The sequence below is a fragment of the Chrysochloris asiatica genome, unplaced genomic scaffold, assembly GCF_000296735.1.
Source record: "Chrysochloris asiatica unplaced genomic scaffold, ChrAsi1.0 scaffold00054, whole genome shotgun sequence".
NCBI classification, from domain to species: Eukaryota; Metazoa; Chordata; class Mammalia; order Afrosoricida; family Chrysochloridae; genus Chrysochloris; species Chrysochloris asiatica.
Genome location: NW_006408572.1, coordinates 3,700,263 through 3,716,108, shown reverse-complemented (window position 1 = coordinate 3,716,108; position 15,846 = coordinate 3,700,263). Strand labels below are relative to the sequence as shown.

Below are 15,846 nucleotides of genomic sequence, written 5' to 3'. Positions count from 1 at the left end.
ATCCATATACCTATAAGGAAGAACAGTTAAGCAACAACCACTAAAGTAAGTGATGATGAATGTGAAGAATTCTACCAAGTTCTTTAGTCTGAAACAAATCCAACATGCAATCAAGATGCACTGATAATTACTGGTGATTGGAATGCAAAGGTTGGAAATAAAGAGGAAATATCAGTTGTTGGAAAACATGGCCTTGGTGATAGAAATTATACATGATAGAATTTTGGAAAAACAATAACTTATTAGAGTTCTGGTATGGCACTGTAAGATAAGCACTGACCTGCAAGGTCAATTTGAACAGTAATGTTAGTGGTTCAAACTCACCAAGCCGCTCCTTTTAAACCTTATATGGGGTTGCTATGAGTCAGAACCAACTCACCGGCACTTAAGAACAACAATGACTTATTTGTTGCAAATACCATTTTAATACAACATAAAAGTTGATTATACACATGGACCTTACCAGATGGAATACAGAGAAATCAAACTGACTACATCTGTGGGAAGAGATGGTCAAAAAGTTAAATATTATCATCCAAAACAAGGCCCATTGTGGAACAGAACATCAATTGCTCACATGCAAGTTCAGACTGAAGCTGAAGAAAATTAAAACAAGTGCACAAGAGCCAAAATATGGCCTTGACTGTGCCTCATCTGAATTTAGAGACCATCTCAAGAACAGATTTGATGCATTAGACATTAATGACCAAAGACCAGAAGATCTGTGGGATTACATCAAGAACACTATACAGTATGAAAGCAAAAGATCATTAGAAAGACAGGAAAGAAAGAAAAGACCAAAAATTAATGTCAGAAGAGACTCTGAAACTTGCCCTCCAGTGAAGAAATGCTAATGTAAATGAAAAATGAGAAAGTAAAACAGCTGAATAGAAAATTTCGAAGGACAGCTCAAGAAGACAAAGTCAAGTATTATAATAAAATGTGCAAAAACCTGGAGTTAGAAAACCAAAAACAAAGAACATGCTCAGCATTTCTCAAGCTGAAAGAACTGAAGTAAAATTTCAAGCTTTGACTACAATATTGAAGGATCGCTTGGTGTGGCGCTTCAGGTTGGCAGTTCAAACCTGTTGCTCCTTGGAAACCCTATACAAGGTCACTATGAGTTGGAACTGACTCAACAGCACTGAAACACAACCACATGGGCAAAACATTGAATCACACACACACACAAAAATGATGGGAGGAATATACAGAGTCACTGTACCAAAAAGAAATGGTCAAGGTTCAACCATTTCAAGAGGTAGCATATGATCAAGAACCAATGGTACTGAAGGAAAAAGTTCAAGTGGTTCTGAATGCACTCGCTAAAAAAAACAAGCCTCCAGGAATTGACAGAATACAAATTGAAATCTTTCAACGAACTGATGCATCACTGAAGGTACTCAACTCATCTATGCCAAGAAATTTGGAAGACAGGTACCTAGCCAGTCAATTACAAGAGACCCATATTTGTACTCATTCCAAAGAGGGGTGAACCAACAAAATGCAGAAATCATCAAACAATATAATTAATATCACATGCAAGTAAAATCTTGCTGAAGATAATTCAAAAACAGCTGCACATCAACACGGAACTTCCAGAAATTCAAGCCAGATTAAGAAAAGGGCATAGAATGAGGGATATCATTGCTGAAGTCAGATGGATCTTGGCTGAGAGCAGAAACTACCAGAAAGATGTTTACTTGTGCTTTATTTTACTATATAAAGGGTTTCAACTGTGTGGATCATGTGAAAAATGTACATTCCAGAACACTTAATTATGTTCATGAGGAAGCTGTACCAAGAGGCAGTCTTTGATCAGAAGGGGATACTGAATGGTTAGAATCAGGAAAGGTGTGTAACAGGGTTGTATTGTTCCACCATACTTATTCAATCTTTTTGCTGAGCAAATGATCTAAGAAACTGGATTATATGAAGAAGAATGCGGCATCAGGATTAGAGGAGACTCACTAGCAACCTGTGATATGCAGATGGCACAACCTTGCAAAGAGGACTTAAAATACATAAGTATGAAGGTCAAAGACTACAGCCTTCAGTATGGATTGTACCTCAGTGTAAAGAAAATAAAAATCCTCACAACTGGACCAATAAATAATGTCATGATAAATGAAAAAAAAAATTGAAATTGTCAAAGACTTCATTTTACTTGGATCCACAATCAACACTCATGGAAGCAGTAATCAAGAAAACAAATGACGTATTACGTTAGGCAAATCTGCTACACAAAGCGTTCAAGAGCAAAGAGAACTAAGGTGCACCTGATCCATGATATTTTCAATTGCCCCATATGCATGTGAAAATTGGACAATGAATAAGGAAGACCATAGAAGAATTGATGCAGTTGAACTACAGTGTTTGAGAAGAATAGTAAAAGTACCCTGGACTGCCTGAAGAACAACCAAATCTGTGATGGAAGATGTACAGCCAGAATGCTCCTTGGAAGCCAGAATAAGACTTCGTCCCTCATACTTCAAACAGGTTATCAGGATGGAGCAGTCCCTGGAGAAGACCATCATGCTTGGTAAAGTGGAGGGTCAGCAAAATGGAAGAACTCCAACCAGACGGGTTGGCAGAGTGGCAGCAGCAATGGACTCAAGTAACAGTTGTTAGGAAGGTGCAGGACCAGATAATAAATATTGTGTTCTATTGTATGTAGTGTTGCTGTGAGTCAGAACCGACTTGATGGCACCTAACAACAACAAAGACTGAGAGAACTTTCTGTAGCCATCCACTAATCACAGAGACATGTTTAAACTGGTTTCATTTGAAATAAACCCATGCATGTATAAACTGGAACCCTAGTAACAATACTTTCCTACTTACCCTGTGTGATACCCTCTAGAAAGATCAGAGCTGAGCCAGCTTCTTGAGAAAGAGAAGATCTGGGAAACTTTTGGGCTAACCTATGTGATGGTTACATCTATGTGTCAATTTGGCTAAGCTAATTGTTGCTCCATAATGTAATCCAATCATCTTCTACAATATAATGTAATGTCGTGTAACCAATCCATAACACAGGAGAGCGTCTAAGGGTGTGTCTGCATTCAGACTATAAAATAAATACATTGGTGCAGCTCTCTTGACTCCACACTCTTATCATCTGACCTACAGATCTTGGAACACAAGCTTGCAGATATCTCCAGCCTGCCACTTGATGGACTGAATCTTCTTATCACAGGTTCTGTATTTCTAGAGAACCCTAAGACACCCTCTGTAATAAAAATGATGGATTCAACCACATGTTATGCCAGGAGAAGAATAAATTGTTGTTGCTAGGCACACTCAGTCCATGTTGGTGACCATCCATTGTACATTTCTCTAAGGCTCTCAGCTGCTGCAGGAAATTTGTCACTTCTCAGCACCCCATGGTACCTACCCCCGCCTACCCCCGCCCCAAGAAAAAGCACTGCCACAGACCTGGGAGGAAGCCCTCCACTGCTGCCTGGGATGAACCAAAGGGGAGGAACAGCTGCCCCACCAGGGAGAGGCACCAGGCCATGGAACCCTTCCAAGGAACATTCTAAACCCTGAGAATTTTAAACACACACACATATATCTCAGCCAGATTAATGTCCCAGCCGGACTAAACAGTCCTTCAAATCTAGAAAACATGAAAATACAGCTGCTCCTCCATTACGACTGGGGCCAGAGGCTTTCCAAGTCATGGAAGGAACGAGGCAAATGAATGTCTTTTGGTTCTCTTAGTAGATATGATTGGACAACAAAAATGGCCAAATCTGCAGTTAAGTTAGGCTGTTATGATGGAGTTGTAATATCTGATCAAACCTGACTAATTCAGCTTTCATTATAAAGGGGACGTCAGTCTACATGATGGAAAAAGTTCAGCGGAGTGTAGTCTATTACTGGAAGAGCCTACAAACACTCAAATGGCTAAAAGTGGCATTTGCGAGAAGGGCTTTGGCACATCCTGTGTTCAGGGGAGGGCTCTACTGGTAGCTGCATCTGGATAAGTGGTGTTGGTGTTGAGGTGAGGCACTGTCAGGTCGGCTCCAACACACGGCAATTTCACAGACAACAGAGCAAAACGGTGCCATCCGATTCATGACTGCTGGTCTGCTCCAGTTCATTGTGGAGGCCACTGGGTGCTCTGAGTGTCTTCCAACCTAAGGGGCTCATCTTCCAGCACGATATCAGACAATGTTCTGTGTGCTCCAGACGATTATCGTTGGCTAATTTTTAACCATGAATCTCCAGGTCTTTCTTCCTAGTCTGTCTTATCTAAAGGCTCTACTGAAACCTGTCCACCACAGGTGGCCCTGCTGGTATTTGAAATATCAATGGCACGGTTTCCAGCATTATATCCACATGCAAACATCACAGTACAGCAAGCTGAAAGACAGGTAGTAGTAATATGGATAAATAGATAGGTGTTCTAAGAAACTCGGGGCAAATTGGGAACATTTCAAGCTTATGTTTCAGCAGGTTTGGAATGTCCCAGCCAGGACACTGGCCTCTCTTGCCCATTAAGCATGTCCCCTCATGGTTCCTGGCTGCCATTGTTGGTACTCAGGGAATTGATCATGAGCCAGCCCAAGCAGGCCTCAGCTGCCACAGCCTTGGGCCACAGCAGGAAGGTTAGAAGCGCAGCTCTACTATGATTTCGCTCTCAGACCCTGCTGGTTCATGAAGAAGCAGTTGGTACGCTGTGTTTTCTCTTGTGGCCAATTTAAAGCAATTCACTGTCCATGGTGATTAAAGTCATGCCATGCTGTAATTGTTCTTGAGTGGGTTTGTGGGTTCATTTTGTTTTTATTGCTCCTCTTGCCTACCCACACTCTCACAGCAGAATGGGGGTCAAGATCCAGCCACATCCTTAGGAAACAATAACAGAGAGCCAGCCAGTTTATTAACCAGGGCTGGAGCTGCGGTGACATCGGCAGTGGGAACTGGCTATCAAGCCTTTTATTTCTGAGTGGGTTTCTGCCTTCCCCACCCCTAATCCCCGATGGTGGCAGAACGGATCTGTACCAGCCCTTCAGCCGTGGGCAGAATCATCCCTACTCCAGCACTGGCCTCAGGGAAGTACATCTGGTATAGAGAAACCACAAGCTGGCTACAACTCTGTCACCGCCACGAACAGGCTGGGGCAAATTCAGCTGGGTTGGAGATCCAGGATGGGTTCCCAATGGGCCCATTGATGAAGGGGTGGCCAGGTGTATCACGGAAAGACCCACAAAAACCTTCCAAGATACAGAGATCCTCCTGGTGAGCCACAGGTGTGAAAACCCACATCCAGTTGCACAGTCCTGGATGAAATGAAAAGGGCAGGAAGGTCTCACCTTTGGGTACAGGATGGGGCTAAATTTTAGTCCCACTGCATCATCACAGAAAGCCTGGGGAGAAAGAGAAACATACAGTTCAGGCACCGCGTCCATAGAGCCTACCTGGGCTCATCTAGCCACCAAGAGAAGGCAGCAAGGTAGGGCAAGACACAAGGGGCCAGGGCCTGGGTTCAAATTCTGACTTTGCTGCTTGCTAACACATGCCCAGGCAAGTCAACTAACCTCACTGGGGTGTCCTGAGAAAGTAAAGAGAATGACAAGATGAAGCAGCAGGTTATTCTGACCCCAAGAAAAATACATCAATCTACCCAGCCCCAACTCCCACATAAGGTCTTCAGCACGATCCTGCCTGTCCTTCGGTTCCCAAAGGATGAGGCCAACACAACCAGCCAGTCACCCTTGTTCCCAATTCGGTGCCAGGTTCCCAGTGTCCTCTACCAGCTGACAGCTCTTTACACTGGGGACACTCTATTCTGGACCAACAGCCTGGCCATCCTTAAGCTCAACTCAACTCAGGTCTTTCCTCTATTCTGATGGTTCCAGGCCTGTCTTTCCATTTCTCTTGTCTCCTAAATTAACTGTGAAGGACTTGGGGACAAGCACCGTGGATGAGATCTGGAGGGTGTTGGGTAGATGAGGTGTCTATCAGCAGCCCTTTTTGTAACTCCAATTCATGCAGATAAGGTCCAGAGAGTTAAAGAGAAAGATGTGAAGAGTTCACCCAGAACAGGCTTACACCCCCACCTGAGACCGACCCCTGGGCTGTCTGAATGATTTACCTTTGCAATCTGAGGAACGCTGGGCAACTTGCTGAGTCCAGCCAAGGGGATCCGCTCATGCACCGTCTTCACTTTGGACCTACACAGGTGGAGGAGGATGAGGAAAGGGCGTCACTGAGAAGTGGGGTCAATGAAGATGATATCTGAGACCATGCCAGACCACAATTTTTGGTACTTGCTTCATACCTTTCCAAAGTCAGATCTACCTTATTTCACCCAACCACTCAGATAGGGCAGGGATTGGGTAAAAACCAACCTAGGTACCCCCTACATGGCACAAATGGTTACTAGAAATGCCAAACCTACCCAAAGGCCGAACCTACCCAAAGGAGACTCAGAAGACAAGGCTGGAAGGTCACAGCCTTCAGAATCCTGTGGAGCACTTTCTACTCTGCACACATGGGGTCACCAAGAGTCAAAATTGACTCAATATGGCAATTAACAACAAAAACGTAGGTCTCCCAGGAGAGGGGATTACTTAAAGAACCTTCCTGGTAAATTTGTTAGCAACTGAAATAGTCTTGGGAAATGCAAATCACTGCCTTCAACATCACCAATGGTTTTTGGTTTGTCTATGGGTTTTCTGCATTCCCCCAAAGAATTGGGCACAGCTTTCCAGATGTATTTGGGTTCTGGCATATAATTGAACCTCTATGAAAACGAAAAGCTAGTATTTAAAAATCTGGATTCATTCAAAATATAAATAGGATGGAAATGTGCTTTATAAAGGATTCACCATAAGTCTCTAAATTTAGCCTGTTCTCCTGATTCATTTAGCACATTATGAAAGTGTTGAATTTTACTGCTTTTTTACATCTGCTGAGATAATCATGTGGCTTTTAATCTGTTAACCTGCTGGATTACATTTTTGTTGACCCACCTTTTTATTCCATGGGGAAACCTCTACTTGGTTCTGATGTATTATTTTTAATATGGTGCTTTATATTTTCATACATATGTTCAAGAGCAACAGCTGTCTGTTCATTCCTTATACTTCCCATAACAGGTTTTAATATACAGCTGTTGTTCCAGTCTCATAAAATATCTGTGTAGCTTCTTATTCTTTGAAAAAGTTGGATTTGATACACAGATTAACGGTTTCTTAGACGTTTGCTAAAACTCACCTGTGAAATCAATGGGTCTGCTGTTTTTGTGAAGGGATACTTTTGGCTACCAATTCCGTTTTTAATGGGGAATGATTAGGTCATCTATTCTTTATTGAGTTAATTTTGGTATCAAACTAAGTGATATAAAGCTGTTTGTGGTATTTTCATATGACATCATCTCTGTCATTATGGTGGTTATGTGTCATGAAGTCAGTTCCAACTCATAGCAACCCTGCATAGGGTTTCTGAGGCTGTACATCTTTATGGGAGCAGAAAACCTCATCTTTCTTCAGTGGAATGGTAGGTAGTTTCAAACTGCGGATCTTGAGGTTGTTGTTGTTGTTGTTGTTAAGTGCCGTTGAGTCGGTTTCGACCCATAGCGACCCTGAATAGGGTTTCCAAGGCTGTAAATCTTTACGGGAGCAGATCGCCTCATCTTTCTCCCGCGGAGCAGCTGGTAGTTCGATCTTGAGGTTAGCAGCTCAATTTGTAACCACTACACTATAATGCTATTTATATATTTTTTTTTCTCTTAAGCAGCCATAGCTGGAGGCTTATCTATTTTATTAGTTTCTTCAAACAGATAGCTTTTGGGTTTGTTGATCTCTTTTTTTTTCTCTCTCTCTCTCTTCTTTTGCTTTCTCCTGGTGGGGTGCATTGGACAAGAAACCACAAGGTCAGCCGTTCAAATCCACCAGCTGCTCCTTGGAACTGACAACAATGACAATAGCTTGTACTTGTCTTTTTAATTTTCTTCCTACTGATTTCTTTGGGTTTATTCTAATATTCTATTTCTAACTCCCTGAACGTCATATGCTTACTCATGATCTTTCTTTCAGTTTTACAAATGCACTTAAAATTCAGCATTCCTCCCTAAGTACCACTTTAACTACATCCCACACATTCTGATAGGTAGTATTTTCAGTGCCACTTAGTGCTAAATATTTTGTCAGTTCTTTTGTGATTTTTTCCTCCTTGGCCCATGAATTATTTAAAATGGTCTTCTTTTTTTTTTATATATAATTTTCCAAATATATGAGTTTTTTTTTCTTTAGTCTTTTAATTGTTGAGTTCTAGTTTAATTGTTTTATATTCAGATAACATGAGCCACATAAGATTATTTAAATTTGTTAACTTAATATATGGACTTTTCCCCATGTTCCATGTGAGTGTGAAAATAAAATGTCCTTTACTTTTGTTAAGTTACAAGATCAAATGTGGTAATTATATTGTTCAAATTCTTCTATATGCTCATAGTTTTCCATCTGCTTTTCTATCAATTTGTGAGAGATACGTCAAAATCTATTTGTCAATTGAGGGCTTTGTCTATGTCTCCTTATATTTCTGTCAGCTTTTGCTTTCTTTTTTCATTCAAGACTATGTTTGTTTTGGGACGTTTTGTTTGTTTTAGGCAATGATGGTTCAGTGGTAGAATTCTAGCCTCCCATGTGGGATTACCCAGGTTCAATCCCCAGCCAATGTACCTCATGGGCAGGTACTATTCCTGTCTCAGTGGAGACTTGCACGCTGTTATGATGCAGCACAGAGTCCTCACGTGGCGCCACAGGATAAGCCCTAGACCTCAAGGTCGGTATGAACCACAGCGCCTGCGGTTCAAACTCACGAGCCACTCCTTGGAAACGCTATGGGTCGCTATGAGTCGAAACCAACTTGACGACATTTAACAACAACAACAACGATGCAAAACAGGTTTCAGCAAACCTAGACTAAGTTGAACCAGGAAGCAAGGCCTACCAATCTACTTCCAAGGGTAGCTAACTCCAAGAGCAAAAGTAGATAAGAACTAGGAAATACTCCCAAACTCACCTAACAGATTAGTTCCTTCCTCCTCCTGGAGGGAGAAGTGAATGACAGGGCAGACAGAAGCCAGGGGTGTTACCATTGGTGTTCTCTCCTGGGGACATCAGGAGTAGGGAAGAAGTATTCCCAAATTATAAAGTTGTTAGATGCCTCTGAGTTGATTCAACTTGTGTGCAGAGTAGAACTGCTCCACAGGGTTTTCAAAGCTGTGACCTTTTGAAAGCAGATCACCAGACCAGCCTTCTGAGACACCTCAAGGTGGGCTCGAACCACCAACCTTTCATCTAATAGCCAATTGCATAATCTTTGTGCCAACCAGAGACCCAAATTACAAAGTGTACCCTTGACCCTAATGCTTTCTTCCTGAAATTCTATTTTGTGTAATGTTACCATGGCATCAGTTTGCTTGGTTACTATTTTCCCAGCAGACTTTTTCCATTCCTTTATTTTAAATCTTTCCTTGTCATTTTGCTCAGGGTATGTCTCTCATAAAAAGAAAACAATTAAGATTTTAAATCCAATCATATAGTCCAATATTGAATATATTAATTAAATCATATGCTTATTGTAATTATTATCATATTTGGAATGATTTCTATTACTTTGTGTGTCTATTACCCTGTGTTCCTTTGCGTGTGTGTCTTTTTGATTTCCTTTCTTGCATTCAGTTGAATAACGCTGGTTTGGTTTGGTTTTGTTCTAATTCTCTTTTTATAGCCCTCTGCTACTTTGGGACCTATAGATTGTATCTCTATAATTTCCAATGCACTTATTTATATATTCTCCCAACAAACACTAGAATTACTTGTCATCTCTATTCTGAAGGGGAAAATGGAATAAGAAACTTAAAGTATATTTTATCCACTGAACTCTCCCCTTCCCATTCTCCTTTTGATTTTTGTTTATAATTTTATTTCCACCCTCTTTTTAAACACACACACACAAATACTTCTTTCTTCTGGTCAGAAATTAGATAGATAGACCAAGATTGTTTACCTATTTTTTGCCACTTGTTAATTGCATCTTTTCTTCTGGGTTCTCTTTTCTGCTGGTTGAAGTACATCCTTTAGTAACTCTTTTAGGGAGGGTCTGTGAGTAGTAAGCTCCTTTCATTTCTTTTTGTCTGAAAACAGTTTTACTTTGTCTTTGCTGATAGTTTTTTGGGGTATAGAATTTCAGGTTAGGGGCTTTGCATCCTTTTCTTTTTTCTAACACTTTAAAGATAGTCTTTAATAGTTGTTTTAATAGTTGTCTTACAACAACTATTACAGAAGATAAGTTTATTCTCTGTCACTACTTCATAGATTGCTGTTCTTGTTATTAGCTGCTGAAAGTCAATCCTGACTCATGATGACCCTGTGCACCACAGAATGAAGCACTACCCAGCCCTGCATGATCCATAAGAGTCTTTTCCAATAGGGTTTTCACTGTGGATTATCAGAAGTAGATCACCAGGCCTTTCTTCCTAGTGAGTCATAGTCCAGAAGTTCCACTGAAACATGTGCAGCATTATAGCAACACACAAGCTTCCACTGACTTTGGCTAAAGCCAAAGATGCAATGACTGGGAATCAAACCCAGGTGGGTCTCCCTCGTGGAAGGCAAAGATTCTACCACTGAGTCACCAATGCTCTCATTTTGGCCTTTATCCTCAGGTACCTTTTGACTTTTATCTTTATCCTGATTTTGTAATGCTTCTCTTCAAAGTGTCTACAAGTATTGTTTTGCAATACCTCTTGGGATACTTCTTCTCCACTAGTCTCTATTTTTTCCTTCTGAAACTCTTTTGGGGTGTCTCAGTCTATTACTCATATATCCTCTGTTTTTTACATATCTCATCTCTCTAGATCTGTGCTGAGTTCTGAATGAATTCCTTGGGACTATCTTCCAATTCACAAATTCACTCTTTGAACAGACTGGATTTTATCCTCTGTGTTTAGTTTCTTTCTTTTTTAAAATCTCAACAACTGTTTTTGTTATTTCCAATCATTGTAATTACTTTCTTATTATACCTGCATGTGCTTGCTTCATTATATCTGTGTCATAATTTATTATCCCTTTTATAGATATTATTTATTCTTTACCTTTTTAGGATCTTAAATACATTGATTTTAAATCATCTCAAAAGTGTACCATTATATGCATTTCATCGGCAATAAATCCACCTCCCACCTGTTGATGTCTTTGGTTATCATTCTTAATGTCAGTTTTCTCCAGGTGTTTTGGAATTTTCCACCCACCTTCTCTATCCTCAGTGCAAGTTATCCTGGTTCAGGTCTCCCTGAGGCTGTTGGATTGTACAGCTCAAGCGGTACTGTCACACTATGAGATCTGGTGGCCTAACTCATCACAGCAGCATCCCAACTTCTGACCTTGCCTCTCCTTCAAGCCACTCTCCTTACCTGAGCCAGAGGGATGTGTCGTGACAAATGTGATCATGACATCCTGCCTTCAGTAGCCTTCCGAATACTCTTAGGATAAAATCCAAGCTCCTAAATAGTCTGTCCGTGATGTAGCTTTTTCTTACTTGTCCACATACTCAGACACACACTCCACACTCAAGCTATTTTGAACTTTCTGTTCTCCCACACCATCTATCTTTTGCATGATAGGTTGCAATGGTTAATTGTCCACAAAAGGAAGAGACTGAGTGACAATGAGAATAGGACTAAGAAGAGGTAACAGGTATTGAATATTTTCTCTGGTCAGGTAACAAGATAAGAGCTTATTCCTCATAGTACCCCGTCCCCTGGATAAAGACTAATGCATATTAAACCCTGGTTAAACATAGGATGAATAAGAGAATTTCCTAATATTAACTGTGAGAAACGTTGTCGATACCCTGGATACTGCCTCGGAGGTCCCTCTTGATTATGAGGTCACTGATGAGTTAGCACAAGTGCTTACCGACAAATGCTCAAGAAATCTAATCTGTACTCATTTTAGCAAGAGTGAGGCTTTCTTTAATTCAATTTTGCAAAATTGGGCCCCCAAGCTAAGGGACACAGGACAGCCCGTGACCGATTTGCCAAGAATTATATCCTATTCTGAGCAGGTCCCTTCTCCCAGTTCTTCATTGACTGACTGAGTTACTGCGGGGTTAACAATCTTTCCCTTAATGGCTATATTATAGTTTAAGTCCCTAGCTATATTATTATTTAAAGTCTTCACTTTCCCCCATGAGCTTCTATTGTTACACTAGCCTGCAACTCCCTGGACCCCCCTTCATTCCTGTGTCAAGTCTGCAGCAATTTCCCAAACTGTCAAATAAGAAATTGAAGTGTAGAGGATTCTTTAAAGTTCACTCCTGGATTTATAAGAATCCATGACTAATTGCCTCTGTAGTACAATCAAAATGAGAGTTACTGAGTAATTCCTGAAGATGGACCATCTTGAGAATTTATTTCTCACATTAACCATACTTGCATTCCCAAAATAATTCTTTCTTGGTTACAGTGAATTATTCTGTTAAGAGACAGTTTGGATTTGATTGATATTTTGTATAAAATCTGTACTTTTATATTCATAAGGAATACTGGCCTTTATTTTTTTTTCTTTTTTGTTTGTAGTGTAGCTGTCTGATGTTCTTTTATAAGAATATTTTGAGCACTGTTAAATTAATGGGGAAATTTTCCACATTTTAAAATTTTTGTTGTTGTCATTGTTGTGGAGAATATGCACAGCAAAAACCCACTACCATTGAGTCTATGGCAACTCATAGTAACCCTGTAGGGTACAGTCTTAATGCTCGGGGTTCCCAAGACTGTGTACATTTTTAAGGAAACAGACGGCCTCATGTTTCAAAACCTCCGAGTGGCTGGTGGGTTTGAACTATCAACCTTTTGATTTCCTGACTGCTGCTTCCATAAGTGTCTATGATTGATCTGAGCAAAATGAAGTCTTTGGCAACGTCAGTCTTTTCTCCACTTATTTTGATGTTATTTATTGGTCTGTTGATGAGGATTTCTGTTTTCTTTACATTGAGGTGTAACCCATACTGAAGGCTGTGGTCTTCGATCTTCATCAAAGTAAGTATTTTCAGTCTTCTTTGCTTTCAGCAAGCAAGACTGTATCATCTGCATATCACAGGCTGTTAATGAGTCTTCCTCCAATCCTGATGCCACGTTCTTCTTCATAGAATCCAGCTTCTCAGATTATTTGCTCAGCATACAGACTGAATAAGTATGGTGAAAGAATGCAACCCTGGCACACACCTTTCCCAATTTTAAACCATTCCTAATTTTAAATCATTCAATGTCCCTATTTGTTGTGTTCGAATGACTGCCTCATGGTCTATGTGCAGGTTCCTCATGAGCACCACTGAAAGTTCCAGGATACTTATTCTCCGCAATGTTGTCCATAGCTTGTCACGATCCTCCCAGTGGAAAACTTTTGCATAGTTGGTAAAACACAGGTAAACATCTTTCTGATATCCTCTGCTTTCAGCCAAGATCCAGCTGACATCAGCAATGATATCCCTTGTTCTACGTTCTCGTCTAAATCTAGTGTGCATCTCTGTCAGTGCACTTCTGTAACTGTTTTAAAATTATCTTTAGCAAAATTGTACTTACATGTGATGTTAATAATATTATCCAATGATTTCCACATTCTGTTGGGTCACATCTCTTTGGAATGGGCACAAATATGGATCTCTTCCAATCAATTGGCCAGGTAGCTGCCTTCCATATTAGTTTGTTGCAAGATTTCAATTTGTATTTCATCAATTCCCAGAGCCTTGTTCTTTACTAATGCCTTCAGTGCACCTTGAACTTCTTCCTTCAGTAGCATTGGTTCTTGATCACATGCTATTTCTTGAAATGGTTGAACGCCGTCCATTTCCTTGTGGTAGAGTGACTCTGTGTACTCGTCTTCAATTTGTCATTCCTGGCACAGTAAACCATATGATTGTCAGATTCAAAATGGCCAATATTAGTCCATTGTAGATCACTAATGCCTAGGATATCCATCTTTATGCATTCCATTTCATTTTTGACAACTTCCGATTTTCCTAGATTCATATTTCATACATTCTTTGTTTCAATTCTGCTGTGCATAAGGTAGCTATGAGTCAGTACCAACTCGATGGCACCTAACAACAACAACAACAACAACATGTTTCAGTTATTAATGGATGTTTATAGTTGTTTCTTCTCATTTTGCGTTGTGCCCCATTAAAAAATAAAGGTTCTGAAAACTTTACTCCATTCAAAGTCAACGCTACTTTGAGGGGGCAGCTCTTCCCCAGTCTTATTTTGAGTGCCTTCCCACATGAGGGGCTCATCTTCTAATGCTCTTCATCATGTTTCAATGTTCAAATTCAGGGGCTGACAGTGGTCCACTGCTGTTCATGTTTCCAGTGGCTAAACATTCAGAAGTAGTCCGCCTCTCCTTCTTCTAGTCTGGAAGCTCAAGTGAAGCAAGTCCACCATTGGTGCACCATTTGTTGTTGTTAGGTACCATCAAGTCAGTTTCAATCCATAGCAACCCTAGGTACAACCGCTAGGGTCTGTGCCTTCATTACAATTGCTGCTCCATTTGCATCCATTGTCACTATGTCAATCCATCTTGTTGGGTGTCTCTCTCTTTTCCACTGACCCTCCACTTTACAAAGCATGAAGTCTTTCTCCATGGACTGGTCCCTCCTGATAATATGTCCGTAGTATGAGTGATGAAATTTTACCATCCTGGCTTCTAAGGAACATTCTGGTTATACTTATTGCAACATAGATTTGTTTGTTCTTCTGGCAGTCTATGATACTTCTAATATTCTTCTCCAAAGCCACAGTTCAAATTCATCTTTGTATTCAGTGTCCAATTTTCACATGCATATGAAGTTACTAAAATACCATGGCTTAGATCAGGCACACTTTAATCCTCAAACTGACATCTTTGCCCTTGAACACTTTAAAAAGGTCCTGTGCAGCGGCCTAATGCAATATGTTGTCTGATTTCGTGATTGCTACTTCCATGAGTGTTGATACTGAATCCGAGCAAAATAAAGTCTCTGGACACTTCAATCTTTTCCCATTTATCATGATGTTATTTATTGGTCCAGTGATGAGGATTTTTGTTTTCTTTACATTGATGTGCAACCCATACTGAAGGCTGTGGTCTTTGATCTTCATCAGTAAATATTTTAAGTCCTCTTCGTTTTCAGCAAGCAAGATTGTATCATCTGCATATCTCAGGTTGTTAATGATGCCATATTCTTCTTCATATAATCTAGCTTCTCACATTATTTGCTCAGCATACAGACTGAATAAGTATGGTAAAAGAATGCAACCCTGGCACACACTTTAATTTTAAATCATTCAGTGTTCCCTCGTTGTATTTGAAAGCCTGCCTCTTGATCTATGTACAGGTTCTTCATGAGCACAATGAAGTGTTCCAAAATATACTCATTAACCACAATGTTGTCCATAGCTTGTCATGAACCACACAGTCAGACGCCAGCTAGTATTTAAAATACCAGTGGCATACTTTGCAGCTTTCAGCATCACAGTAATATATAAGCCACCCCAGAATGACAAACTGAGAGACAAGTGGTGGTATGAGGTATGGATATATATACATAACAAATACATACATATGTATAAATTTGTTAGGTGCCATCAAGTCAGTTCCAACTCAGAGCAACCCTGTAAAGGGTTTCTGAGGAGCTGCTGGTGAGTTTGAACCACCGATCTTGTGGTTTAAGCTGACCTTAAGGTTCAGTGCATTATCCTGCAGCACCACACTAGGACTCCTAAATTCATATATGTTGTTGCTAAGTGTCGTTGAGTTGGTTCTGACCCATAGCAACCCTGTACAGGGTTTC

At 40.4% G+C, this 15,846-nt stretch overlaps 1 protein-coding gene across 1 annotated transcript in view; it reads right to left on the bottom strand.

Moving 5' to 3' along the window:
• RAP1GAP2 (RAP1 GTPase activating protein 2) overlaps positions 1-15,846 on the bottom strand; it is a 230,209-nt gene that overhangs the window by 46,948 nt on the left and 167,415 nt on the right. Inside the window, exons 9-10 of the mRNA XM_006863247.1 lie at positions 6,104-6,182; positions 5,322-5,375 (exon numbers count right to left, since the gene is read on the bottom strand). Of these exons, the coding sequence (XP_006863309.1) occupies positions 5,322-5,375; positions 6,104-6,182 (133 nt within the window). The remainder of the gene's footprint in view (positions 1-5,321; positions 5,376-6,103; positions 6,183-15,846) is intronic.